The 25,142-nt window shown below is 41.9% G+C and overlaps 1 protein-coding gene across 1 annotated transcript in view; it reads right to left on the minus strand.

Annotated features, from left to right (window-relative positions):
• Nucleotides 1-368: 368 nt before the first annotated feature.
• The window catches only part of PELI2 (pellino E3 ubiquitin protein ligase family member 2), a 78,802-nt gene continuing 54,028 nt past the window's right edge, over nucleotides 369-25,142 (minus strand). The window contains exons 3-6 of the mRNA XM_081864107.1: nucleotides 12,312-12,413; nucleotides 6,652-6,849; nucleotides 4,932-5,120; nucleotides 369-2,633 (exon numbers count right to left, since the gene is read on the minus strand). Of these exons, the coding sequence (XP_081720233.1) occupies nucleotides 2,067-2,633; nucleotides 4,932-5,120; nucleotides 6,652-6,849; nucleotides 12,312-12,413 (1,056 nt within the window). The 3' untranslated portion in view covers nucleotides 369-2,066. The remainder of the gene's footprint in view (nucleotides 2,634-4,931; nucleotides 5,121-6,651; nucleotides 6,850-12,311; nucleotides 12,414-25,142) is intronic.

A 25,142-nucleotide genomic window follows, 5' to 3' on the forward strand; every position in this document is an offset into this window, starting at 1 on the left:
AAGTACGGTGGTGGTGGGGGATGGAGAAGCATAAAAATACCCCAAGCAGATGAAAATGTGAATATGGTAAGGGCATTATAGTACATGAAATCCCAGTCAGTTCACAATGAGCACTGAGTTGCCTCCTTTCCCACAACTCCACCCACCCACTTCAAACCAGGAATTTCAAACCACATAGGGGATGAATTAATTCTGGGTATTTAATAGTAACATTTGGTGTTTCTCTGAATCTCAAAATAGAGAAAGGGGGGATGGGGAGGACAGATGGCAAACTGAAAAGATAATCTAAACTTCAACTAGGATTAGTTGAAACCTGTGTGAAACTATTGCAGGATGTTTGCACATTGGACAGCATCATAGAAGGAAGCTCAGCAAAACAGCTTATTTTTAATTACTGATTTCAAAATAGCTACCAAATATTTAACCATCTGTAGGAGGATTCTTGGTGACTCGCATGCTTAAGACTCAAAGAGTGTCCCAAACCAGCCATCACATCTTGGCCAGCATGTCTTACGTTTTGCAAGAGAGCAGACCGAAACCTTCTTGCTGATGTAGCAAAGCAGCCACTTAAATAACTAGATTTATAACAAGTCAGTTTGCTCAAAGGGGCCAAGACATGCAAGGGGAAAACGATATCAAGTGGCAATAAAGCCAAAAAGGCAGAATTAGAAACGGACAGAAAACTGTGAACATGGCGAATGTAACTGCATATATGTAAAAAGTAACACAAATTGCATCAGATGCAAAGCTGAAAAGGGGTGATATCATATTGTGCCTTACCATCCCTGGGTTTTCATGAAAGCTGTTTTCATGTTATCACAAATCCCTGTGTTCCCACATTGGTGAAGGAGCCAGTTTTCATTGGCTTCAACCCTTGGTGCTGCAGCAACACCAGAAAATGATGGAGCCATGTAGGCAAGGCCAGCCTTGGTGGGAAGGGCATGCACAACACGGCACAGCCATATAACAAAGTCATTCAAACACACAGTTAAGGGCACAGGATGAAGTCATGGGAAAGTGGCTCTTGCAACACTATGACAACATATGAAGGGGCCCAAGGTTGGTCACAAATTAGCTTAATGTTGGTGCAAAATCTATGAAACACATGGCAGGATGGTAGTACAGTGGCTGTCAGAGAGTTGTGCTGCCTCAGGAAAGTCAGAAGAAAACTAATCTTTTTGTACATAAAAAAAGTGACCTAACACATCTGTTGGACCAGATAACCCGTATCTTAAATCTTCCCACATTATGTTTCACGCGTAATGCTAAATACAGGAAGAACATGCAAGGGTAACTTCTGTGTCAAAAAAACATTAATATGCGAAGTGACAGCGATCTCCAAATTTCAAGTAATTTTGAGTATTTTTTCTTTCTTTTTGGACAGCTGCATTACACCACACTGCAGAATTCCATAATATTTTTGTGCTATTGTTTATGAAGCCAACCTTTCGTGTTCACGGCTTGTTTAATGCATGTATCTAGTGAACATTCACCCAGGTTTGCTCACACATTCAGTACATCCTCTTTGAGAATGAACTATTCAAGTTAATTATATTGCAAATTAAAAAGAGAGAGAGAGAGAGAGAGAGAGAGAGAGAGAGAGAGAGAAGGACAGACAAATTACATTCTGTATGCTCCTTTTAGCTTGAAAAAATATGTGTCTTAAAGGCTTGTCAAAGTGTAGAAGAAAAGCATTTCTGTTAAAAAATCCAAGATTAAAAAATCATTAAGACATTGGTATCTTTTTTTTTTTTTCTTCTTCTGATCAAGGGTACTAAGAAAAAAATATTACAAATATACTACAATTTTACCAAGAAGATGTCATCATGAACATGCTTCTGTTGAGCATGCAATGCCACTGATACCTGTTTGGTTCCAGGTATCAGTGTATCACCACACTCCACGTTACTCCCAGCTGGTTTCTCCCCCCCCCCCAACCCCGAAAAGCCCTCATTAATAACAATCCTATAAAAAGGTAAAATCTAGAGTTAGTGGCAAATTCTTTATCTTCACAGTAAATTGTTAACCATGTGAGCTTTATCGTGGTCATCTGTAAAATGGTGTCGTCAGTCAATTGGACCCTGAAAAATAAGTTTGACACAGTTCTGATCTCCGGACAGCTGGGTAGCGCAGAAAGGGCAGGCAGCATGGAACGCATGAGTACCATGTGGCAGTGGGATCTGGGACCAGTATTTGGCAGATTTCTCCGAGCACACATGCCCACAAGGGGTGAAAGCATACGTTGGAGGACCAGCATCAACATAAAAGCCTGCCTCGCACCCGAGCCAGAGAGGCACATAGGGACCAACGGTTCTGCACATAGGACACTCACGCTCGTTGGCTTCTGTGTCGCTACGGTGCCCCCAGTTGTGATAGCCATGGACGTGGCCACAGCTGAGGTAAGCCCACGGCTGTTTCTCTTCCACCACTTCCTTGCGGTTGATGCTGGGAAATGCCAGCGTGTTCAGCCCCACGGGGCACTGGGGTCTGGCTGCATTGATCTCTTGCCGTAGAGCCTCTATGTGTTTCTGAGTCGGTGTATGAAATAAACCATCTGCTGTTCTCCACAGGAGTGTGGCTCCACACAGATCAATGAGAGAACCATCTTGCAGGACGTTGGTTTCATTTTCTACCTAAAAGGGCAGATGGAGATGGAGAACGGTTTGACAGCTAATTCATTCTGAAGCGAAGTGACCCCACCCCACGCAATGCATTTTCCACACACACCCCTTTGCTGTCAGCCTCTTGTACATCCAATGTAGCGTTCAGCTTCCTTCTGTTCTCCTACATGGATTTTATGTAGAAATGTTGATGCAATAGCCCCTCCTCTACAGCAAGCTGCTACAGATTAAACAAAAAGAGCAAATCCAAATTCCTTTCTGTCCTGGTATCTCCATTTCCTCCTCAACTGTTGTTGTCTTGCTTACCGCTAAATTAGGCAAAAGTAATGGAACTTACAATGCAGATGTCACTCAATGTGTCATGTAAACTGATGTAACTGCATAAACAAGAGTAATATCTTTTGACAGATCCTGCAGGATAGCCATGATACTATGTTGTTGTGGCAAGGGTCTTGTGGCCTCTTATTAGTCTAAACACATTCACTGTAACAAAGCCCACTTTGTCAGAGGCATGACATGGCAAGTTGGCAAGAGTACAGTGGTACCTTAGGTTAAGAATTTAATTCGTTCTGGAGGTCCGTTCTTAACCTGAAACTGTTCTTAACCTGAAGTACCACTTTAGCTAATGGGGCCTCCTGCTGCCGCCGCGCCACTGCCATGCGATTTCTGTTCTCATCCTGAAGCAAAGTTCTTAACCCGAGGTACTATTTCTGGGTTAGCAGAGTCTGTAACCTGAAGCATCTGTAACCTGAGGTATCACTATATATGCATGCACAGTGAGTCTGGCCACAATTGTACACAACTGTGGCCAAAAAGTGCAAGAGATCATCAACAGGCATGTCTTCACACATTCAGAAGAAGAGGAGGAGTTTGGATTTGATATCCCGCTTTATCACTACCCGAAGGAGTCTCAAAGCGGCTAACATTCTCCTTTCCCTTCCTCCCGCACAACAAACACTCTGTGAGGTGAGTGGGGCTGAGAGACTTCAGAGAAGTGTGACTGGCCCAAGGTCTCCCAGCAGCTGCAGGTGGAGGAGTGGGGAAGCGAACACGGTTCACCAGATTACGAGTCCACCGCTCTTAACCACTACACCACGCTGGCTCAGCTTATTAGGAGACGAGGCCAGAATTACTTCAAGATTGTCACGCGCATTGTGTTCAAAACTAAAACTCTTCTGAAACTTTTGTTCTTTTGGCACACAATTCATCAGCAACAAGTTTGGATTTAAATGAAGCAGAAAGGTCAGACTGCAGACTCTCACAGTCATGGTCAGAACCATCCATCACAGAAACTGCAGGCTGAGAAGAATGCAAAGCAGCATTTTCTGCCTAGCATTCAGGAGACATTCCATTTTTGGAGCAAGATGGATTTTTTCCCTCCCTTATAAGGCCAGAGGATAGGACAAAACATTAAGCCACCGTTCAAGTTAACCTGCGAATTACCACAAGGCAACCACTGTGAGCCCAGTAAGGGACAATTCCCAGTGGTATGGAAAGACTTGGCTACCATCATGCACACTTTGGTAACATCAAGGTGAGATTACTGCAACATGCTCTATTGGGGCTGCCACTGAGGCTACAGGTAGTGCAAAACATCAAGAGTCCTAGCTGGAAGCTGGTGTGAGGGGACCCAACAGAATTATTGCCCCAACTTCAGTGGCTTATTAGCTAAGGTAAAGGTAAAGGTACCCCTGCCCGTATGGGCCAGTCGTGACCGTCTCTGGGGTTGCGCGCCCATCTCGCTTAAGAAGCCGGGGGCCAGCGCTGTCCGGAGACACTTCTGGGTCACGTGGCTAGCGTGACGAAGCTGCTCTGGCGAGCCAGCACCTGCGCAGCACACGGAAACGCCGTTTACCTTCCCATTATAAAGCTTATTAGCTACTTCTACGCTTTATTGAAAATGGCAGCATTGAGCTTTAGGCCTAGGATCAGTATATTTTTATTTTGTTAGAAGCTGGCCAGAGTGGCTGGGGCAACCCAGAAGGGCAACATATAAATAATAATTATTCAATTATTATTATATCTTAAGGGCTGTTATCTCAATAATTAACTGTGCTACCACACTTTCAAGGATTGCCAGCTAGGTCTTCCATTTCTCCTGGTGCTAAGACACTTTTATTTAGGAGATCTTTAGGACTAGAGGATTAGAGCTTTGTTTACTGTAATGTTTCTGTTGCTTTATTCCTTATACTATCTAGGTTGCATTTTTAATTATGGTTTCTTTTCATATGGAAGCCAATTTGAGTAATATGGAGAAATATGGCTAGAAAGTTTTGAAATAAAACCGCTATCGTGAACTTCCCAACTTACTAGTTTGCCTCTTTGCTGAGCAGATCTTGTTTCACGCAGAGTATACACATCACCACAAACTGAAATTTCCCGCCAGACTCCCGGTTTTGATTCTTCAGTGAACCCTCCTTTTGGATGCATGACTAGAACGCCATTGGTTGTTAATCCATCCATGTGCCCATCGGGATTTTTCCATTTTGCTGCTTTTTCCTATACAGAAGGCCACAGGAAGAAATAAAAGATAAATTACTCAGCCTTTCCACATTCAAAACTTGTAACGGTATTCAAGATTGCAACCACAAGTAAGCTTCCCAAAGAAAAATAGCTATAATAAAGGAAGGATTGCTTCGAATTCTAAACTCAACATTTAGCACAGAACAGCAAAGTAAACATCTGCACACAATTACAACTATTACTAATAGTTTGGCTAATAAAACAGCTTGCCTCTATATCAGAAGGGACAGAAAGAAAATCACATTAGTGTTTAAAGTCCTAAACAGCCTAGCCCCAACTATCTGAAAAACTGCCTCCTTCCCTACTCTCAATCTGTCTTCCATGTTCCAAGCCATGGATCTCTTCACAAGTGTACACATCATTTACATATATTGCTACTCTTCCTCCCTTCCTGTTTGATCTATTCCATTTGAGCAGGTTGTACCCTTCAATTTCTACATTCCATTCATGAGTCTCAACCCAGCAGCCTATATTTGCCATCCTGTATTAAGAGCTCAAGTTCTTCTTGCTTGTTTCTCATACTCTGTGCATTTGTGTAGAGATAACTGAAACCATGAAACACACTGCTGCTGCCTCTATAACATTCAATAAGGAGTCACCTGCCACCACACCACATGACTCCTCCTTCTCTGGGAAGCAGCAGGAATTGTTCTGTACGCTGTACCTTCTGCTGCCACCTTGATGTTTTCTGAGGTCTACAACCACTGTTCTTGCTCCTCTGTCCAAGAATCAGTGTCTGAGGTGAGAGCATAGAATCAACTTTGTAGCTCCAGAGACACAGCATGGCTCCTGATAGTCCTACTTTTTGTGTCATGTTCCTCCAGAGTATTGTCTCCTGAATTGGGCAATCCTCCTCCTCCCTAGGGGTACTCTGCCTACATCTCTGTTCCAGAACAGTCCACTCTAGTCTAGCAAGAATGTCCTCATGTTACCCGGTGGCTTGAAGTGTGGACAGGTGGGCCTCAAGTTACTGGACCTCCTCTTTCAGCGTGGTAACCAAGCTTACAGATAGCAGTTCCAATAGCTCTCAAGCATATGGAAGGATGGGCCTTTCTGCAATTCCACTAGCATTCCATCACCTCCTCTATCGTCAATTTTGCCCAACTGGGCACTTGATTCCACATTGCAATGAGGAAGCAAAGGGTGAGATTAATCAATCCTACTTCCAGATTTACTATGGTAACATTAGCTCATGATGCAGCACATAGTCTTGCATGGAGAAGATCCCAAATTGATATTCTGGAATATCCAGTTAAAAAGATCAAGTAGCAAATGATAGGAAAGATTTTGGACTGAGATACTGCAGAGCTGCTGCCACCCAAGAGTAGACTATGCTGGGCTAGATGGACAATAATCTGACAGTTTCCTATGTACTATGTGTTAATATTAAGAAAAAATAATCTGCAGTTGAATGCCAGCAAACAGCCATCAAGTTGTGATAAGAGGGCTGGTTTATGCAACAAGTTATCATGACAGAGAGGCTTGCAGAGAAGCTACATGTACTTACCCCAAGGAATATGTTTTTAGAAGAGTCAAATCCTGCTGCAAAGATTCTGGCTGTGTATGGTGTGTTCCTATCACAGACAATGCGGCATGCAAACCTGGAGATGGTGCTTTGGGTGATCTGAGTTTCATCACCATTTTGACTGCCAGAAATTGTATCTGTTACAACAAAATCTATGGGGCTCTCTGTCGATCTGCCAACCTGAAGACATTGAAAACATATTTTAGAGGAATACCTTAGATGATACTTTTACATTATACATTATGTGTAGAAAGGTTGTTTGCTAAAACACAATAAACTGACTGACTCTTTGGAGAACTATGCAATGTGAGAGCATGTGAAACCTTAAATAAGCAAAATCTATGGGTAACTTGTACATCTAGGTAGATTCAAGTATTATCCAGAAATCAACAATAAACGTAAGTAGGCATCTTGTTCTCATTCTAAAACTGTTTTAGTTACATGGGGTACCTTCAAAATTTGAATGACTTGTAATAAAAGCAAGCCCCTCAGAAGATCCCCCTGCTCCCCACAAAAATGTACAAAAGCTTTTGTCTGTTTTTAGATTTAAAAGATCCACTCTACAAACCAATGTTAAGTAATCCTGAATTACTTTTTAGACACCCTAGTATACAAACACAATGGCTTCAATTAATGAGTTCCATTAGCAGAAGGCCTTCTCAGTGGGACTTTCTCCCTCCTCTCCTCGCATGGCTCCCACCAAAATAGTTCCTGGTCTTTGGGGGGGAGAACGCCCAGAACAGCATGGTGCATTGGTGGATGGTGGGGGGGGGGGGCGGTCACTCTATTTGACAAGCTGAAATTGCTTGCCATGGTAGAACAATCCCTTAGCACAAGAATGAATTTCTCCTAACATCTCTTAAAAGGTAAAGGTAAAGGACCCCTGACAGTTAAGTCCAGTCGCGAACGACTCTGGTGCTCATCTAGAGCCAGGGCTTTTTCGGCTGCGGCTCCAACCTGGTGGAACGCTCTCTCACAAGAGACAAGGGCCCTGCAGGACTTGACATCTTTCCGCAGGGCCTGCAAGACAGAGCTGTTCCACCTGGCCTTTGGTCAGGGCGCAGCCTGACTCCCTCCTCTGGCAATCTTTACAAAACTTTAGTTTATGGTTGCCATCAATTTTGATTTTAATTCATTTTAATCCATTTTTATAATGTTTTATAATGTTGTACTGTTTTAGTGTTGTTAGCCGCCCTGAGCCCGGCTTCGGCTGGGGAGGGTGGGATATAAATAAAATTTATCTATTTATCTATCTTTATCTATCTCACTTTACTGGCCGAGGGAGCCAACGTTTGTCCACAGACAGTTTTTCTGGTTTGTGTGGCCAGCATGACTAAGCCGCTTCTGGCGAAACCAGAGCAGCGCACGGAAACGCCATTTACCTTCCCACTGGAGCGGTACCTATTTATCTACTTGCACTTTGATGTGCTTTCAAACTGCTAGGTTAGCAGGAGCTGGGACCGAGCAACGGGAGCTCACCCCGTCACAGGGATTTGAACCACTGACCTTCTGATTGGTAAGCCCTAGGCTCAGTGGTTTAGACCACTAAATGCTAAGGAGGAAATCATTTCACCCAGAGAGGGAGCTATATTGCAGCATGCATACGTGTTCACGGCTCCACCTTTCTATGAAATATTTTAGGAGCACAGAATGTAAGAAGGTGACTTATACTGAGTCAGAACATTGCTCAATCTTGCTCAGTACTGTCTACACTAACTGGAAGTTGGTCTCCAGGGTTTCGGGCTGGAGTCCCTTCCAGCACTGGAGTTACTAGGAATTGAATTTGGGACCTTCTACACAAAGGGCAGATGCTCTATCGCTGAGCTATAGCCCTCACCAAATTTTCTGCTTCATTGGTATTACTTGACTCCTTTTGGCATCAAGATGTCAACGGCTGCACTTGAATGTTTTGCTTATTAAAAGAAGAGGTGTTAGTGGTGTGTTATGGCATAAAAACTACTACAGATTGCTCAGCTGCAGAAACACTGTGATGGGTGAAAATGAACGTGGCAAGCCCTGAATTTCTGTTACCGCTTTAACTGCAGTAAAAGTAATATATATTTGTCTTGCTCTTGAAGAGACTAATGTTGCTTCTTGGAGCTATGCCATAAACTAGAATTAGGAACTTCCTAGACAACAGCAAGGAAATCAACAGATTTTAAGTTGGGTCTCTGTGCATCTAAGAATTGGAAAGAAACATGCGGCAAATTAAATATCAGATCAAATATCTGAATCGCTTGGATTCTTTCTTCCAAAAAAGAGAATTCTATTTAAAGCTGTCTTCTAATGTCTGACATTGACTACCAAGGTACAGGGTTGTGCTGTTTTGCTGTGTCATTTGAGTTTATGAAACATTCTAACTGCAAAATTCTGCCGGATTTATTATTTGCTAGAAATATTTGTTGTGGAAGACAGGGTAGCGAAGATAAGCCTTCTTGCTTTATTCTACTAAAATGCTACTCAAGCACCTCTGTAGAAAAGATGAAAATATAGTACAGGTGACTTTCAATTTACGCTGGGATTATGGTCCAGGAATAGCGCATAAAGCCAAAATCGTGTATTGTCAAAACACATCGGGTTCAATGGTGGGCGGGATTGCCAAAGTTTTTATTCCCGGGTGCCTGTCCCTTTCCACCCTCTTTTTCTTTTTAAAAAATGCTTGCAGGATTCGGGGGGAAACTAGCTGGCGGCTGTGAGAACAGGGTAGGACTATATGGGCCATTGGCAGGTCCAGCAAGTTCTACTTATGTTCTTAGTTCAACAGTTAAGGAATTACTAGCCCCTCTACAGTGGTGCCCCGCAAGACGAATGCCTCGCAAGACGGAAAACCCACAAGACGAAAGGGTTTTCCGTTTTTCGAGGCGCTTCGCAAGACGAATTTCCCTATGGGCTTGCTTCGCAAGAAGAAAGCCCATAGGGAAATCTCCGGGGACCTCTTTTAAATGCTGGTGGTGGGGAGCAAAGCCTTCCCCCCCCCGGCCTTCATAAGAGGTCCAGGAAGGCCGGCGGGGGCCGAAAGGCTTTGCTCCCCACCGCCAGCATTTTAAAAGCGGTCCGGGATAACAGGGAAGCGCTTCCCGCTATCCTGGACGGCTTTTGAAGGCAGGCGGGGGGGGGGGAGCAAACGGAAAACCCTTTCCTGGACCTCTTCTGAAGGCCGGCGGGGGGCAAAAGTCTTTGCTCCCCCCTGCCTGCCTTCCCGGGAGAGCGGAGCAACGCTGCGCTTTCTCCTCTTTCCCGGACGGCTTTTGAAGGCAGGCGGGGGGGAGCAAAGACTTTCGCCCCCCGCCGTCTGGACCTCTTCTGAAGGCTGGCGGGGGGCAAAAGTCTTTGCTCCCTCCCGCCTGCCTTCCCGGGGGCTTTAAAATCGCCCTGGGACAGCGGAGAAGTCCGCTGTCCAGGGCGATCTTAAAATGCTGGCGGGCGGCAGCGAAGCCTTCGCTGCTGCCCGCCAGCATTTTAAAAAAACCCGGGACAGCGGAGAAGTCCTCTGCTGTCCCAGGGTTTTTTAAAATGCTGGGGGTGGGAAGAAAAGCCCTTGTCCCCCCCCCAGCCTTCAGAAGAGGTCGGGGGACAGACTGTCCCTGGACCTGGTCTGAAGGGTTTCCATAGGAACACATTGATTGATTTTCAGTGCATTCCTATGGTAAACCGTGCTTCGCAAGACGAAAAACTCGCAAGACGAAGAAACTTGCGGAACAAATTAATTTCATCTTGCGAGGCACCACTGTATGTCTAAAGGCCAACTGTAATAATCCAACATTTGTAAGATAAATCGCCTAGAAAGCTTCACATATTGTCTGCTATTTGAACTAGCATAACACAACCACTTCACTTGAAGATATTAGATAACTTTGGTTCAAGTGGGGTAATCAAAGCAAGACCACAGGGTGATCGAGTAAAGGGAGCCAATGTGGAACATTGTATATGGCAAGTCTTTAAAAAAATGCCCCATGGAACATGTGTACTCTGTATCCACGGGGCCTCTTTTAAAGGACTCACCCTGTATTTCTCCCTGGCCCAAAACAAATCGAACCCAGCTGAAAATCCTACAGTTTATGAATCGATGAACTGTCAGCTCATTTTAGACATATTTATCCCAAACATGAGCCTTGCATTTTCAGTACAAATTGGCATCCTCATAAAGCCCAAATATGTATAAAGGTAAAGGTAAAGGACCCCTGACAGTTAAATCCAGTCGCAAACGACTCTGGGGTGGTGGCACTCATCTTGCTTTACTGGCCGAGGGAGCCGATGTTTGTCCACAGTTAGTTTTTCCAGGTCATGTGGCCAGCATGACTAAGCTGCTTCTGGCGAAACCAGAGCAGCGCACGGAAACACCATTTACCTTTCCGCCGGAGCGGTACCTATTTATCTACTTGCACTGGTGTGCTTTCAAACTGCTAGGTTGGCAGGAGCTGGGACCAAGCAACGGGAGCTCACCCCATTGCGGGGATTCGAACCGCCAACCTTCTGATCGGCAAGCCCAAGGCTCAGTGGTTTACACCACAGCACCACCCACGTCCCCTTAGATATGTATAGGATCGCATATTACTAATAAATAAATTAATAAAATTTGTATACCGTCCTTTATCCATAGATAGATCTCAGGATGAGTCACAGCATAGAAATACAATATTGTGTGGCATAAGATAGTACTGTATACATCATGACTGTGAATGGACCAAGGAGCACGTAATCCCCTAACACTAGTGAATCTAAAGAGAAATGGACCCACATGGTGGAAGAATAGGACAACACTGGGAGCTCCATGTAATATACTGAGTTTTCCAAAAGACAGGCAGGTTTTTATATTAACAAACAATATTCTGGTACGCACTGTGCTTTGAAAGCACAAGAGACCTCTCATCGCTGTGAAGCACATACGGATGTGGCAGAAAGTATTTTAACTGAATCTAGGTACATGCAGGAACAAAGAAAAACTGATGAACCTACCCACTGTCTAAACACTCCAGAACTACCTCTGCCATGAATGAAAATCTGAAACAATGCATTTAGGTAATGGCTTTGTTTGTGCTCCTGGAAGAAAACCAACAACCTATTTTTGAGCATCTGTAACTCAGTATATTTACTGCTGAATGAATATGTCATTGGAAAGACCTAGGGAGCATCACTAAATGAAAATATAAATAATGCAGCCACCACCAGTTCCCACTGGGAGTGCTTTCAAAAGAGCAAGAGTGGGACACAGTCCAGGCTCAAGATTATTATTGAAAGGCCTGTAGAATGCCTTTACACTTTTGCCAATAACAAAAGCCAGTAGTGAATTTTGAAAGGATGACACACTGAGCAAAAAAAGAGCTGTGACAGTTCAGAGTGAGATAGTGGGAAAGCTTTTCAGTGTCAGAAAAACAAGTATGCAAGTAGTTAGTGTGCAGTCACATATGACAACAAAGCACATACTTTGCTGCATGTACGTGTACCAAAGCTTCCCAGTGTGCACTTCTAAAACCAACGTGCAACCTGCAGGTAAGGCCCTTCCTTCAGAGAGAGCAACATCTGAGAATAAACCCTGTACTCCAGGACACCATTTCTGTAAGCCATTTCAGGACATCGTCACACAGGAAACACGCTATAAAAGCCCACAAGCAGCTGTTTTTAGGTCATGCAAATGCACTTACCTGAAACATATCTGTATCTTTGTCGTGTGTATATTCCACTACCACCGTCTGGCTTCTTGACAACGTGTAGGATATACTGTGCTGCCCTTTACAACTGATGGCCTGTGGAATAAGACAGTTCCTGCTTTATTTAAGTAACGCCCGAGTCAGGGAAAAGCACATCACTTCAACATTTGTAAATGCTGTTACAGCCATTACCGAGTTTCTCCCTATCCTGGCTAATTCAATTTGTTTGTGCGGTTTGCAGCTAGTGTGGCTCAGCCGCAACTCTGGATCACAACAAAGAGCATTGCTAAGGGACTTCCCATGCAAGGTGTGACCCTTCCCCCCCACGAGCAAAGCTCTTGTTTATGAACAGAAAATTAGGAAGATCTGTCCTTTAAAAAACAAACCAAGATAGAATCAAGACAAATGAATCTTGAATGCAACCATGCCAGTTTTACTTTTCACACTTTCTCTCTTTTAGGCACACAATTTTTTCAAATGACCCACTTCCATAATCAAAAAAGAAAAACAGCCTGTTTTCTGTACCATGTCTACCAAATCTAACCCAGATGCCTTGAAGGAGTAGTGACGTTCAAAGACAGGTACTGTATCTTTTCCAGGCCTATTCTGCTTCTAGAGAGTCCTTAACTAGAGATATCAGGGACCAATCCGAAAAGCATCCACATACTCAGCGACAGGTGAAAACAATTTGTAAAATTGGCTAAGTACTGATCAGATATTTTAAAAGCATTTTTAGAACAAAAGGGTATTTTCATCAACTTGCTTGATAGCTGAGCTAATCACAAATGAAATTAACTTTTTAAAAAATTATAAACAAATAACTTGGGATAGCAGTCAGCTATGTTTTATTCAAAGTAAACTTATTGAAATCAATGTTCGTTAAGTTCAATTGGTCTACTATGAGTAAAACTTAACTGACTACCACCCATAGCTTTTAACTACCGTATTTTTTGCTCTATAACACGCACCAGACCATAACACGCACATAGTTTTTAGAGGAGGAAAACAAGAAAAAAAATATTCTAAACGAAATAGTGGATATATGATTTTTGTGGTTCATGCTGTGACCACATACATGTGATCTGACAGTGAGTTTGGAGTAGCCCAATGCAAAAATCCTGAGGATCCATGTGGATCCATGCTTTGTAACCACGGAGGAGGGAAGGAAGGGGAACCATGGATCCTCTGCTCACGACTGCAGCAGATCCTCCCCGCCACCCGCAGGCATTCACTCCATAACACGCACAGACATTTCCCCTTACTTTCTAGGAGGAAAAAAGTGAGTGTTATGGTGCAAAAAATACGGTATGTTCTGGGAGGAATTTAATGTGATTGTTCAGCCAGGGGAGGCATTATGGCTTACCAGACAGAACTATTTCCCCTTTCTCCTCCCACATGCTGTTGCAGGGATTTTTCCAACGCCCCCCCCCCCACAGTGGGGGGGGGAGAGCCCCATTGCACAAGAGAAAATCTTCTCATAGGACTTCCACTGATGGAACCCATTAGTTGAATCCCACCCTTTTCTCCTTTGGCTTTTATACAAAAATTCCAGGATCATAAAATTAAAGCAACAGTGCCTATGAAAAACAGAAATGATTTTTGAAAGCAATTTTACTAAGGCAGCTTCTCTGAAGGACAGTTAAATAAAAAGCAGTCAGGTGGCATTCACTGACCAGTCTCTGACACTGAGCTAAAGACCCTCCCATAATAAAGGGGAAAGATGAAGCCACAGTGGTGACAGATATGCTTCAAAAGCTGGAACTTTCCATAAAAGAGAATAGAGTCTGGCGGCCAGTTCACTAGAGATAAATTACCCTAAATTCTGTTCTGTCTCTGTCTGTTTAGATATTTGATTAGAAGTGGAAGAAAGTTGAAAGAATATCAGCCAACACTCAGGGCTTCTCAGCTATTGGGTGATAAGGGCCATTTCACCGATTTTTATTTGTTTGGGTGCACACCTAAGATGCATTAAGCATACATCTAACAATGTAAAGTACAACTGCAAAAAAACCCAAATAGTTAAAGAGAAACACACGCTTCATACAAAGCACAACAGTCAGAAAACCACAACGGTCTTCTTGTTAAGGACGTACATTGTGACAAACCAATTCTGTTGCTGAGTAATATTCTAAATGGCCCCAAGTGGCTTTGCAAACAATGAAAGGATTGTTTAGGACTGGAATTCACACAAGGAACTGTGAAATATTCAAAGACATAGGAGCCAACTCCTAGGCTCTGAGGTCTCTTCAGCCCCCACCCCCATATTTGAGGTGGACGGGGGCCCCCAAAGTTAGTGGACACTGCCATTCAAATAGTATGTGTTTGCTGCATCCTCTGATGGGTTACCTGCCCCCCCCCCATATTTTATTCAAGTTGGCATCCTTGCTCGATGAAAAGTCTTAACATAACATTCTGAGATGCTCCAAGATAGAAGCTCCTCTTTCAGGGGTTTCAAAATATTACTGAATTTGTGTGTGGTACTGAGTAAAAAATGCATCAAAAGTAGAAAACAGTGAGTGCATCTGAACCTGACTTAACTTTAAGTTCAATTTTATTTTTATTTTTTTAAGGGGTTCTCTCCTCCCTAAGACTGTGCCCTTTTGATTTCTGCTGCAGTAATAAATTGGGAACAATAAAGGGTTACCATCTGTACAGATCAGAAACAGACTTCACTTTGATGAAGGCTTTACAGATGACTTGGCTTGATAAAGGGTGCAAGGGACTGGGAGACTAGTTGGAAGACCTTTGTGTCTACAGAAGCTACTAGCCCACATGGAAGGGCAAACTGCAGGGAGACACCTGCTTATATTAGAAAAGGGGTCAGTGCAGCTTTGCCAGGCATAGTAGCCTGATTTACATAGTCAAGGACTCAGGTGGCTTGTTAGGAGTGAATGGCCAAAGTGCCGTAAATCATTACAAACTCTGGATCCTAGGCTGAACAGCATAGCAGAAAACGAGCAGCCCAGTGCTATACACAACTGGAAAACAAAATAAGATGCTAAGTGAGAGTCTGGCACAAAATGCTGCATCGGTGAAACAAATTCATTTTTATTTTTCTAATGCCCCCATCCCATTTAAACTGAGAATTTGGAATCATTAATATGAATGACAATTGTTCAAGCGAATTTGACTCCTTTTCCTCTAGGGAACTAATTGGGGCAGGATATTCCTAATAAGTTATTTTTAGCTCTGCTGCCTAGGGTAGCAGAGTGGAATTCTGTCCTCATTAGCTTGTGAAAGGCCATGGCAGACTTCCACACAAATCCAACTGGTGCAGGAGCTGACATTTAAGACCTGGTGAAAACTTCTCATTTATTCTAAATATCCTATAGCACACTGCTAATGTTCAGACTCCACTTCTTAAATGAATATTTGGTTCTTGCTAAAATAACCACTCGCAGATTTACTTTTGTTATTTTCCTAAACCCTTTATATGTCCGTTGGTTCTCTAGACCAACTGTATAGATTTATTGTTAACTATTACTAACAGATGTTGTTCAGCCGCTCATTTTGCTTAACAGATAAGAAAGCTGTGGTATTTGGAATCATTAAAACTGAATTATGAGCAGACCTGTAGAACAACTTGAACTAAAAATGGTTGATTTTTTTTTTTTTATTAATTTTTTAGAAAAGTTTTTCTTTTACAAATTTAAATAACACATACTTTCCAATATAATACATAAATTCTTTTAGACTTCCCCCAGCTCCCTCCACAATCCTCATAATTTTAAAATTTAATTCACATTTCCTTTATAATTGTATTGCTAGTTAGTGAATCTTTACAGCTCTTTCCCCTCTTACAACACCCTTTCTCCTCACAAAGCCTCTTTAAAACCGACTAGCGTTGTCTGTTCATCACATATATTTTCCAGATAAATCGTAAACTTTCTCCAGTCCTGTATGAACTTGTGATCCTTTTGGTATCTGATTTTTCCTGTCAGTTTATCTAATTCAGCAAAGTCCATCAATTTCCGTCTCCATTCTTCCAATGTTGGTAAATCTTCTTGTTTCCATTTTTGAGCCATTAAAATTCTTGCCGCAGTCACTGCATATTGAAAAAGTTTATAATCACTTCTATTGATCTCGCTTCCTGTAATTCCTAACAAAAAGGCTTCTGGTTTCTTCACAAACGTATATTTAAACATCTTTTTCAACTCATTATATATCATTTCCCAGAAGCCTTTTACTTTCTTACACTCCCACCACATATGATAAAACGACCCTTCCTTCTCCTTACATTTCCAACATTTATTACATGTCTTATACATTTTTGCAAGTTTAACGGGAGTGATATACCATCTATATACCATTTTCATGATATTTTCCTTTATCGTCATACATGCAGTGAATTTCATATTTTCCTTCCATACCTTCTCCCAATCTGTCAGCTGTATATTATAACCAAAATCCTTGGCCCAATGTATCATAACCGATTTAACTTCTTCGTCTTTTGTTTGCCATTCCAATAGCATTTTATACATTTTTGACAAAACCTTATAATCATTATTTATTATCTCTTTCTGAAATCTAGACTCTCCTTCAATATATTTCCTCTCTTTACAATCCTTTTTAAACATTTCATTTGTTTGGAAGTAGTGCAACCAATCATATACATATTTTTTAACTTGTTCATATGGCTTCAATTTCCATTTCCCCCCCTCTTTAATTACAATATCTCCATAAGTCATCCAATCCTCTCTCATGTTTGTCTTTTTAACACTCATGACCTCCAGTGGGGATAACCAATGAGGTACATTTGGTTCCAAAATATTTTGGTACCTATCCCATATTTCTATTAGGGCACCTCTAAAAATATGATTGGCAAAACTTTTGTGAGCTTTCTTCTTTCCCAACCATAAGTAGGCGTGCCAACCGAACCTGTTGTCAAACCCTTCCAAGTCCAATAACTTATTATTTTTTAGTGTTATCCAGTCCTTTAACCAACAGAGACAAGATGCTTCATAATAAAGTTTCAAATCTGGCAGTGCGAAGCCACCTCTTTCTTTCGCATCAGTTAGTAACTTAAATTGTATTCGTGGCTTTTTGCCCTGCCAGATATATTTGGAAATCATTCTTTGCCACTCTCTGAAGATCTTTGTCCCCTTGATTATTGGAATCATTTGAAATAAAAACAACATCTTTGGAAGCACGCTCATCTTAATTGAAGAGATTCTGCCCCAAAAAGATAATTTCATCCTACTCCACACTTCGAGGTCTCTCTTAATAATGTTCCAAGTTGTCACATAATTGTTTTGATATAAATCAATATTTTTTTGAGTTAACCATATTCCTAAATATTTTACTTTTTTCGCCACTTCCATCTCTGTTTCTCTTTGCACTTCTTCCATCAGACTTTGGTCCAAATTCTTCACCATAAGTTTAGTTTTCCTCTTATTTAGTACAAATCCGGCTACTCTTCCAAATTGGTCAATTTCTTTTATAACTTCTTTTAAACTTCTTGTCGGATCTTCCACTGTAATTACCAGATCATCGGCAAAGGCTTTAACTTTATATTGATTTTGACCTACTGTTACCCCCTTTATTAGTTCATTTTGCCTAATAGAACTCAACAGGACCTCCAGAACCGTAATGAATAACAGTGGCGAAAGAGGGCATCCCTGTCTTGTACCTTTCTTTATATTCACATCTTCTGTAATTACATTGTTTACAATCAATTTTGCTCTCTGTTCTGAATATATTGCCTTTATACCATTATAAAAGTCTTCTCCCACTTCCATCATTTCCAAGTTTTTCAACATAAATTCCCATGAAACATTATCAAACGCTTTCTCTGCATCCACAAACATTAGGACGGCCTGTCTCTCATTACTGGCAGTCAGATATTCCAGAATATTTATTATATTTCTTACATTATCCTTCATGTGTCTGCCAGGAAGGAAACCTGCCTGATCTCCATGGATGTGCTGTTGCAGTATCTTCTTAAGTCTTGTTGCCAAAATACCCGAGAAAATCTTGTAATCCATATTTAGCAGAGATATCGGTCTATAATTCTTCACTTGTGTGAGATGTATCATAGTATTTTAATATTCTTTTGGAAGCCGCCCAGAGTGGCTGGGGAGGCCCAGCCAGATGGGCGGGGTATAAATAATAAATTATTATTATTATTATTATTATCGGAGTCTTGTTTTGGTATGAGTGTTATAAAGGCTTCTTTCCATGTTTCTGGTATGTCCTGATGTTTCAAAATATTATTCATAACTTCTTTGAGTGGTACCGTCAGGGAGCCCTTCATTTCTTTGTAATAAGTTGCTGTAAATCCATCTGGTCCTGGTGCCTTCCCTTTTTTCATCTGTTTTATAGTTTCCACAATTTCCTCATTCTCTATTGGGGCATTCAGTCTGTCTTTCATTTCTGTCGGGATCTTTTGCACCTTTTTTTCTTTCAAAAATTTCTCTATCTTCTTTATATTGTTTTTCTCTCGTCTTGCATATAAATGCTTGTAGAAATCCAAGAATCCTTTTCTGATGCCTTTTGGGTTCTCAATTTCCTCGCCATCCACAATAATTTTGTTTATTATACTTTGCTCTTTCCTTTTTTTGATTTGCCATGCAAGCCATTTTCCAGGTTTGTTTGCGAATTCAAAGTTCCTTTGTCTCAGTCTTTTAATATTCCATTCAACTTCTTTGTTTATGATCATGGCAAACTGTGTCTGCAAAACTTTAATGTTTTGTTTTATCTTAATGTTATTTGGCTTTTTGATTAGCTTTTGTTCATTGTCCATTATTTGTTTTAGGATGTCCTTCTTCCCTTTCTCTCTATTCTTGTTTTTAATCGCAAAAATGGTTGATTTTTGTAACAAAATACAGGTCTAATGTAATTAAGAGTATATGGTACCCCATCATGCAGAAAGAAAACTGCTCAATGTTCAACCCCAAAAAGCCAATTAAGTTCACCAAGAATTTTGATACATTATGCATTTATGGCTACAAGATTCCTACTAATCAAAAATCAAGGTCTATGCCCTGTTTTTCTTAGGCCTCATTCTCACTGAGGAGGCACTTCGACCAATGGGGGGGGGCACATGCCTGTGTTAGAAACTGGGAATAGAAATGGCTTCTGGAACCTAGGTTATGGAAGCAAAAACAGAATAGCTAGTTACCATTCCTCACCCCCACCCCCGTTCAGCAGCACTTTCTATTTATTCTTTTGAAATGCATGAACTAATTCACTATTCACATCAGTGACACATGGTTAATATCATAGTTTCAATAGCAATTCTTAATTGGACACCACAGACATAAAAGGGGCTCAGCCCCTGCAATGGCAGCCAAAACCCTAAGTCATGAGAATAATGAATATTTTCAAATACCAGCATATATGTGTGTGGGACGCGTTATGTAAAGTATTGCGCTGGATTTAAACTTAGTTTAAACAGTACTACTTTTACAACAAAAGCAGCCCTTTCACCCTAGCCTTAGTCACGCACACGCAGCTTTAGTCACTGAGGTCCCCAATCCATGCACGTTTTACTTGGGAGTCTCCAGTGCCACTGCAGAAGCCTTCCCATTGTTATTGGAGAAGTCCCAGCATCAGCAAGAGATTGCCCCCCCCCCACTGCCACTGCTCCTTTAATCTGGTGGTGGCAGGTGGGGTGCATAGCAGTCAACTTACAGATTTAAAAATAAGGGACCAGCAGCCTCGAAAATAAGGGATCAGCAGCCAAAATAAGGGATTTTAGTCAACCAGCAGCCAAACGAAGCCTCAAGTGGTGGTTCCCATAGCGCAGCAACCCGGCAAAGGGGATGCAGCAAGGAAAACCACCGTCACCTCTCCGCTGGGAAGCGCTGAGCAAAGGCGAGTCCCCAGGCAACGCGGCCGATTTGATCGGCACAAGGCATGCAAGCTCCACCCCCCAGTCGTTCTTAGACTCCTTATTGGGTGAGCAACACAGCCAAGCAACGCAGTTGGAGCCTCCCTCCTCCCTGGCCGGCAGGGAGGGAGGGAGGGAGAGGAGCTGCTTCCTTTGAAACCCGGGAAATTTAAGGGACATCATCAATAAGGGACAGCAGCGGGACACAGGGCTGGGATAAGGGAGTTTCCTGCCAAATAAGGGATGCTTCACAGCTATGGTGGGGTGCCCATGAGGTGCTACTTCATTGGGGTTCCACCACTTAAGTGTGCAGTGTGCCTTATGGTTGGGCTGGCCCTGGCATTATCAAGTCTAGTCCCCTTGCTAAACAACAGTCGTTGGAAATGGGAGGGCGGTGAAATGGACAGACAAGGGATGTCACCATCTGTCTTTGGACTGCCACCACTTTATATGTAGAGAAGACTGCTACTTTGTTAAACACACACCAGATGAAAATTAATTGGCCAGAATTACTGCTTCTATGTTGTAAGACAACAGTAAATCTGGGAAGTGAAATTGATCTGTATTGCCAATAAAGCCATTAAGTGTAATTTTCTGGTAACCTCTAGCAAAAGAGAACATTGCCATGGAAACCTCATGAGCTTTGAGTGCCGAGAAGGAAGCCCATCTGAAGCAGAATATTAGAAACCATTTTTAAAAGAATTCCCAAATGCTTTTAACCACACACCTGGCCATCTTCAGTGTTTTTTCTTGCAAGATAAGGTCTTTAAAAAATAACTCAGCTAAGCATGTGCATTTTGGAAGCGCTTAAAACACTTTGAATCCCACTGAGAATATAATGTTGCAGAACATAAAGGTGAAAAATACTTTTTAAAGTAGGACTAAGTCAAAACTACTCACTATTTTCAAAAACATTTTGGCAGTTCCTTCACCCCCACCCCACAAAATTTCCCTCCCTTGAGAGTTTTTCTGCACTTCTGGTGAAAATGTCCATATACATTTAAGTTGCTCTCACCTGCTCACAACAACACAGCCAAATGTATTTAGTTATGTGGTGTGTATGAATTTGTGGTTGAAAATGGGAGAGAGCACATCCATTACAATGATATTCATATTAATTCTAAATTGCATTTTTATTTTCAATTGAGAACAAAAGAGTTTGAGAGCACACTTTAGGGTGTGCTCAATTTCTACATATAGGAAGTTTGATTTTTATGTACAATTCCCCACCCAGTCTGAACTGTACTTGTCCCCAACCTCCAACATTGCTGAGGTACACCATGCAGTTGTTCTGAACAGGTAAAGTGGCTTGCCCCTTTGGAATGGCTGCACAGAAAACTTCAAAGGAAATAATTTATAAAATTTATACTTTACTTGCACATAAATGTCTGACTTAAATCCAGAGAAGATTGATCAATTATTCCAATAACAATTGCTCCCCAACCAATTCATTGCACCATCAGGCAGAGAGAGATAGTGAAAAATTAATTGCAGTCACCACAAGGTACATAGCAAATGTTGTCTGTTGAGTCCTCTCACCACAACACATGGTTTCGTGCAAAACTAAGAGAGTCAATTTTGGATAGGTGTCAAAACCAGTTGAACCAGCATAGTGCAACTATCAATATTCGCTTCCTTTAACTCACTGAGAGAGACTCTCATAGCTGGTAACAATCAAGACCAAACATGTCAGATTAGATTTCATATTATTGAGCCCAAATAGCTATAATGCCAAATCCTTCATTAGAGCTATGAATATACATACATTCCACTGTAAATTGGGATAAGAGCAGGAAAAATAAAGTGATGGTTTGTAAGTTCTGTAATACTGCTTCCAAGAAGTTCAGAGTTTGAGTGGGTAAACAGCAGGCACTCTCATTGGTATAGCACACTAATGAGATAAGACCCATCAAATAACTCCATTATTTTCGGACACTACAAACTGAATCTGATGCAAATCTATTTTGTATTGACAGCCAAAGATACTCTCGATAGGCACTTTAAGAGAGACCTTTAAACAGCTTCCCAATCTCTCTCGTGAGAAATGAGCAGAGACAAGAATTTAACCCTTGCCAAAATGCTATCGATTACGCACACAACTGGCATCACTTAATGCTGTGCAATGGCAAAACACAAACGGGGGGGGGGGAGGGGGGACAGCTGGTTGAAGGCTGCTTTTCCATGAAAAGAAGAAGAAAAACAATGGGGAAAGATATCTTCCTTTTGATTGCCAAGCACTGCAATTTAGCACAAAACAGCCCTAAACTATATTACTATCAGGGGCTTGAAACAGCAGCCGCAGGGACCTATCACAGGTATTAAGATCCAGCTCCTACCCCTGCTTCCAGGAAACATCACTCTGTATCTCAACAGGGTCATTCATTCACAGAGGCAGCTTGAGTGTTCTCATACTGTATATGACAGCCCTCCCCAATCTGGTGCCCTTCAGATGTCTGGAGTACATCATCCCATCAGGAAGGCTGCTATACAACCCTCTGAACATCTTGAGCTCAGTGTTTCATTTTTCAAATATTTATGACTATCTCTCAGCCAACCAGAACATTTACTTTCTGTCCCATGGAAAATAGCGCCATAGGGAACATCCACACCACACATTTAACACACAGTTCCCATCAAAGAATCCTGAAAAATTTAGTTTACCCCTCACAGAGCTACAGTTTCCAGCACCCTAAACAACTTACAATTCTCAGGATTCTTTGGGGGAAGCCAAGCGATTTAAATGTATGGTGAGGATGTGACCTATATCCCCAGTAGCACCTAGTTCTTTCTTCTGGAAAGCCTTGTGTACTTATATCTTCAACTCTTGTTCAAGAGATTCAAATGTAATTATAGAGGGTCAACCAGAAGTCCATTAATTTTGCAGATGTTCTCAACTCTCTCTTCAGATGACATGTGAGCACAAGTTTTGAATTACCACCTTAGGTTGTGTAATCATGCTTTAATGGCGAAAGTAATTGATTTCTATGTGGTTTTGTCTAGGAAGTATCTAAAATACAAATAGGAAAACATTTAAATCAGCAGTCTTCAAGCTTTTCAGACTCGGGATCAACCCCCCCCCTTAATCATGACCCACTCTGTCCTCCTCCCCCATCCTACTTGTCCTCGTATTAAGCAATATAAACAAAAAGGAGAGTGGCACTGGGATGTCAATTCTCTGCCACAGTTCTACCAGCTGAAGACCAATTAAGTGGTCTTCCTATAGCTTTACGTATCTGCTCTCAGGCACAAACATCCGAAATGCAACAGAAACTCTAGCACTCAGCTAGTCTGTCTGCTAATACATTAGTACAGTGGTACCTCAGGTTAAGTACTTAATTCGTTCCGGAGATCTGTTCTTAACCTGAAACTGTTCTTAACCTGAAGCACCACTTTAGCTAATGGGGCCTCCTGCTGCTGCCGCGCCGCCGGAGCATGATTTCTGTTCTTATCCTGAAGCAAAGTTCTTAACCTGAAGCACTATTTCTGGGTTAGCGGAGTCTGTAACCTGAAGCGCATGTAACCCGAGGTACCACTGTAAAGAGCTCAGAAGCGGAAGCCTTTCCTTAAATTCAAAACAAAAACAACAACCAAAACCCTTAAAATTATGTCATTTTATAACATAAAGTTAGCACTACTAACATCTCTCTATAGTCCTTGTTTTGGGTAACCCAACACACTCCTAACATTTTTGGGGCTATGCATAATAATGTAAGCCTTACTCTTTGCCCTTGGTACAATTCACCATTATCTGTTGCTAAATGATTTTGGCTATGCCTGCGCAATACAACCAAAACATATTTAATATTATTGTACTAAATAATTTTATAATCAGAACAATTTAGCCATAATGATATAGAGTTAAAATCTTTATGGCGTACAGATAAAAGGTCTTCTAAGTTGAAGTAAAAAGACGTAGTATGAAAAGACATGCTGGTGTGGGACAAACAAATGCCTTTGAAAAAGTCTCTAAATGTCACTGATGCTGAAAGCAAGCCCTCAGTTCTGCTGCTCAAAAATAGACCAAAAACTCATTTGTGCTTATGTCAAAGTGACTTGCCCATAAATCATCATGCTCGGAATAGGTTTTCAAAGCCACTTAATGTTCTTGAAGTTAAGTCTTATGTTGTGCTATCCCCAGGCTTTGTTAACTCTGCAATATCGGCTGATATAATATACCAATTTTGAAATGTCTGGTTACATTGAACAACAAGTAAAGTAATGCATAATGAACATTAAATATACTGCCTAGCCATAAATTCACCACTGAAGTGCCTGTTCATGAGATTTCAAAGACATTTGGTTGGCCACTTTCAGGAAACAGAATGTAGAGCAAGGTAGACCTTGAACAGATGCAGCAAGGAAATTATTGAGTTCTGAGCGAAAATGTCATTCTGCTGGCACAACTGGATGTAGTCTTCCTCTCATCTACCCTGCGTGCACCCAAAATCTCCGGACAGCCTACCCCCAATCCTCTGGAGTAGATTTTGAAGGTGTACAAGGGAATGAAAGAAAGGAGAAGTCTTGTTGCACAAGTAGATGTCTGTCACTTGAGTGAAACAGCAGAACAGGATACAACTCCTACTACTACTGTAAGGTAAAGGGACCCCTGCCCATTAGGTCCAGTCGTGACCGACTCTAGGGTTGTGCGCTCATCTCGCTTTATTGGCCGAGGGAGAAGCGTACAGCTTCTGGGTCATGTGGCCAGCATGACTAAGCCGCTTCTGGCAAACCAGAGCAGTGCACGGAAACGCCGTTTACCTTCCCACCAGAGTGGTACCTATTTATCTACTTGCACTTTGACGTGCTTTCAAACTGCTAGGTTGGCAGGAGCTGGGACCAAGCAACGGGAGCTCACCCCTTCATGGGGATTCAAACCGCCAACCTTCTGATCGGCAAGCCCTAGGCTCTGTGGTTTAACCCACAGCGCTAAGGGGTAAATTTGTCTTTCATGGATACTAGCCATTTTATATACCTACAGTTAATTAATTTCCCCA

This window comes from Podarcis erhardii (genome assembly GCF_964252035.2).
Source record: "Podarcis erhardii genome assembly, chromosome: 1".
Taxonomy (NCBI): domain Eukaryota; kingdom Metazoa; phylum Chordata; class Lepidosauria; order Squamata; family Lacertidae; genus Podarcis; species Podarcis erhardii.